A 5,000-nucleotide genomic window follows, 5' to 3' on the forward strand; every position below is an offset into this window, starting at 1 on the left:
GATATCATGTTGAATTATATTGAATCATATTATGTTATGCTACGTTACGTTACGTGTTGTTAGGTAGGTTAGTTTAGATTAGATGATATTGTATTGTATGGTATTGTTAAGATATGACACGATATGATTATTATATTGTGTTGTGTCGTGTCACGTCACGTTATGTCACATCACATCATGTCAAATCATAATATCATATGTATACCTTACATTGTATGTAATCTATCTATCATTTGGAGAATTTTTGCTTGAATTATTACAGTGCTTGTTTCATTTTTTCATCATCTTCCAGTGTAAAAACCCGTCTGCCGGTCTATCTATCTGCCTGTTTGCCTGTCAGTCTATCTATCAAACAACATACCTACCTACTTACCTGTGAGAGGGGGGAAGAGGAGAAGGATGGGAGAGGTAGAGAGATGGAAAGCGAGAAAGGAAGATATATATATATATATATATAGAGAGAGAGAGAGAGAGAGAGAGAGACCGACACCGACACACAGACACTCGCAGACACACACAGACACCCCCCCCCCCCCCCCTGCCCACCCCCCACCCCCCGCCCCCCCACACACACAAAGTTGGAGAGACATCATCATCATCATATTTCTAGTTGTTGTTGTTCTCCTTCTTATAGTTGTTGTTGTTGTTCTTCTTCTTATCAGTATTATGAGCAACAACAGCAGCAGCACCAGCAGCAGCAGAAGCAGTTGTAGTAGTAGTAGTAGTATTTGTAGTAGCAATAGCAGTAGTAGTTATTCCACAGACGGGTGCGGACATCTGTGGTCACTTCGGCACAGCCACACCGGAGCTGTGTAAACGCTGGATGCAGCTGGGAGCCTTCTACACCTTCTCCAGAAACCACAACGCTATTGGCAACAGGGTGAGTGTGTGTGTGTGTGTGTGTGTGTGTGTGTGTGTGTGTGTGTGTGTGTGTGTGTGTGGTATAGTGCAGTGTAGTGTAGTGTGTGTGTATGTGTGTGCAGTGCAGTGTTGATGTCTATCCACAAATGCGATTTTAGACGAAATCCACACTCTCCTCCCTCCCAACCTTACCTTATCCCGCCACCGCCATCACTGCCATCTCCTCAGTTTGGATTAAAATTATAATATATATATATATATATATATATATATATTATGTGTGTGTGTGTGTGTGTAGTGTAGTGTAGCGTAGTGAACTGTAGTGTAGTGAAGTGTAGTGTGTGTGTGTGTGTGTGTGTGTGTGTGTGAATATGTATGCGTGTCCATGGTAAGGTTGAGGGGTTGCGGGGTGGGGGTTGGGGTGGGCGTGACTTTTTTTTTTCCAATGTTTAAATTCTTCCCCGATCCCTCATTCACTCATCAGCTCTACATCCACAACAAACCCCTCTCTCCCAATTCAGCAACACGTAACAGAATACCGAACACAACCAGGAAATAATCAAAATACATTTCAGTGCAGAGCCATGGAGAGTGGAGAGTCACTGTCATGGATTGTTCAGTTTTAAAACGGACGAAGAAACGCATTGATGAAGTGCTGCACCTTGTGCATTACATTACCCAGCTCAACAAGAAACTTCTGCAGTCTCATGCTACGTGAAAGCAAAAGTGAAAAAAACAGTTCAGTTTCAGTTTCAGTAGCTCAAGGAGGCGTCACTGCGTTCGGACAAATCCATATACGCTACACCACATCTGCCAAGCAGATTCCTGATCAGCAGCGTAACCCAACGCGCTTAGTCAGGCCTTGAGAAAAAAATAAATAAATAAATAAATTTAAAAACAAAACAAAAAAATATAAAGGTGAATAAATAATAGATAAGCTTACATGAATAAATAAATGATAATTATAATACAAAAAAAGGTAGTAATAATAATAATAATAATAACAAAATGATAATTAAAAAAAAAAAAAAACATGCAAGAAAACTGACAATTGTACACACATGGAGATCTACCGAACGACATCAAAATCAATTAGTCACCATCGATGTCCACAATGGATGCGCCCGTGGCAGAGTGGCTGCTGTGATGAACTTTATGATCCTGTGTTCACCAGTGATCAGGGTTCGAGTCTCTGTTTCGTCCTGGTGTTGTGTCTTTGGAAAAGGCACAGAACTCCGATTTTCCACACACTCTGGGTAGAGTTACCTGACCTTGGTGGTAGAAGGTTAAAAACGGCGGAACGATAGGATTGAGCCTCGTCTTCTCTGTGCCGACCTCTAGGCACAGTGTGAATGAATTATCTGTCCGACGGTCGAAGAGGGATTTTTGGGGACCTTAAAACCTTAATCCTCTTTATTTATTTGTTTGTTTATTCTTTGCCATCGGTTGGGTTATGGAAACAAGAACATACCCAGCATGCACACCTCTGAAAACGAAGTAAGGCTGTCTACATGACGGGGGTAAAAAAAAAACACAAAAAAACGGTCATATACGTAAAAGCACACTCGTGTTTATATACGAGTGAACGTGGGAGTTGCAGCCCACGAACGAACGAACAGAGGATAAAGAAGTGTATCTGTTATCTTTGAATGTACACAGGACCAGGACCCAGGATTCTTTGACGAGGAAGTGAAGCGCGTGTCACGTGAAGCCATGGAGACACGCTATTGGCTGCTGCCTCACCTATACACGCTGTTCCATCAAGTGGCCAGTCAGGGCGGGACGGTCATTCGGCCTCTGCACCACGAGTCAGTGCTTTGCTGTGGAACTGCCCCCCCTCCGCCCCCACTCCCACCCCACCCCCTTTTTTTTAATAATTCATTCGTACTATGCTTTTACAAGTCTCAGAAAAAGAGAGAGAGATATATATATATGTGTGTGTGTGTTGGTTGTTGTTGGTTTTTTTACCTTAGATTCGACAACTGCTGCTGCATCTTGGGTAAAAAAAGAAAAAGAAATAAATAATGTATGTTTGTTTTACCCAAAATTCAACAACTGTGATACTCCACCATGCATTTACAAAACAAAACAAAAAAACAACCAACAACAACAACAACAAAACAAACAAAAACAAACAAAAAACACAAAAAAACCGACAACAAACAAACAAACAAACAAAAAAACAACAACAACAAAAAAAACCAACACAAACAAACAAACAAAACCGGTCATTCCTCCACCAGTGAATGTTTCTGTTCAATGGCAACTGGTAGTATCATAGGTAATTAGAAATTCACTTTGATGAACTGTTGCAGTGCACTGAAAATGAGAAAGAAGAGAGTAGTGAAAGAACTGGATCCCCCACCCCCCCGCCCCCCGCCCCCTTTTTCTTTATACATCAGTAATGACGGGCGCAACAGCCGAGTGGTTAAAGCGTTGGACTTTCAATCTGAGGGTCCTGGGCTCGAATCTCGGTAACGGCGCCTGGTGGGGAAAGGGTGGAGATTTTTCCGATCTCCCAGGTCAACATTTGTGCAGACCTGCTTGTGCCTGAACCCTCTTCGTGTGTATGCGCAAGCAGAAGATCAAATACGGCACGTTAAAGATCCTGTAATCCATGCCAGCGTTCGGTGGGTTATGGAAAAAAAACAAAACATACCCAGCATGCACTCCCCCGAAAACGGAGTATGGCTGCATACATGGCGGGGTCAAAGCAGTCATGCACTAAAAAGCCCACTCGTGTACATACGAGTGAACGTGGGAGTAGCAGCCCACGAACGAAGCAGAAGAAGAAGAGAAGAAGATATCAGAAATATGATCTACACTTCACTTGGGGGGAACCCAAATAATGACGATAATGGTGATGATGAAGATGAAGAAGATGATGATGACGATGTTGATGATGGCGACGACGATGATGACGACGACGATGATGATAATGATGACGACGATAGCTGTTGACCTAACATGCAGGTTTCCAACCGATCCCAAAGCTCTGGGCAACAGCCGGCAGTTTTTGTGGGGGTCCAGTCTTCTGATATCACCGGTCCTTGAGCCTGTGAGTGTTTGCTGGCTTTTGACACATGTGGTGCCGATTAACCTCGAACATTGCTGTTATCCTCGAACCCCCCCACCCCCACCCCACCCCCCCAAAAAACCAAAAAAAAACCGTTGAACTGCACGAATTGTATGTCTAATTAATGAGCAATCAATGTGGAACTGACCGGCACGTCTTTTTTGTTATCAAAGTCAGTATAAACGCGACGAAACAGAGCGAAATGATTATAGTTTAAAATATAAAAACCTCAGTCGAGACTTCAAAAAAAAAAAAAAAAAAAAAAGAAGAGCACTCCCAGCTGGCACTGCGTCACTCGGCGGGAAATTGATTGATTTCCTTACTTATCTATTTATTTATTTATTTATCTTATCTTACTTCACTTTATCTTACTGTGTTTTCTCTCAGGGCCTGAATTGATTTGAACATTCCTTCCTGGGTGCAGAACGCCTGAATTTTACTTTACACTGATCCTCTCTTGAATGGATCTCGTCGCTCAGTGTCGTTAACGGATGAGAATCTGAACCATTACCTCCATGGTGTGTTTTAGAACAAGCGCTGACGACAAAAAAAAACTATTGCATTGTGTGTGTGTGTGTGTGTGTGTGTGTGTGCACATGTGTATGTATGTGTGTGTGTGTGTGTGTGTGTGTGTGTGTGTGTGTGTGTGTGTGTGTGTGTGTGTGAGTGAGTGTGTGTGTGTGTTAGTGTGTGTGTGTGTGTGTGTGTGTGTATGTGTGTGTGTGTTCAAGGGTTATCGCATTTTGCGACTTGACGAGTTTTTGACGTGTTCTGTGTCTGTAACGTTTTGTGTGTGTGTGTGTGTGTGTGCACATGTGTATGTATGTGTGTGTGTGTGTGTGTGTGTGTGTGTGTGTGTGTGTGTGTGTGTGTGTGAGTGTGTGTGTGTGTGTGTGTGTGTGTGTGTGTGTGTGTGTGTGTGTGTGTGTGTTCAAGGTTATCGCATTTCGCGACTTGACGAGTTTTTGACGTGTTCTGTGTCTGTAACGTTTTTCGAGCTTCCTTAGTTAACAGCAACAACGAAGGAGCTATTGTACTTGTGTGGAAGGTATTTGTAGCCATG

General features: G+C 42.8%; 1 protein-coding gene across 1 annotated transcript in view; it reads left to right on the forward strand.

Moving 5' to 3' along the window:
- The window catches only part of LOC143294546 (sucrase-isomaltase, intestinal-like), a 47,363-nt gene that overhangs the window by 17,995 nt on the left and 24,368 nt on the right, over positions 1 to 5,000 (forward strand). The window contains exons 9-11 of the mRNA XM_076605922.1: positions 798 to 880; positions 2,521 to 2,669; positions 3,835 to 3,919. Of these exons, the coding sequence (XP_076462037.1) occupies positions 798 to 880; positions 2,521 to 2,669; positions 3,835 to 3,919 (317 nt within the window). The remainder of the gene's footprint in view (positions 1 to 797; positions 881 to 2,520; positions 2,670 to 3,834; positions 3,920 to 5,000) is intronic.

Source organism: Babylonia areolata, chromosome 20 (genome assembly GCF_041734735.1).
Source record: "Babylonia areolata isolate BAREFJ2019XMU chromosome 20, ASM4173473v1, whole genome shotgun sequence".
NCBI lineage: Eukaryota > Metazoa > Mollusca > Gastropoda > Neogastropoda > Buccinidae > Babylonia > Babylonia areolata.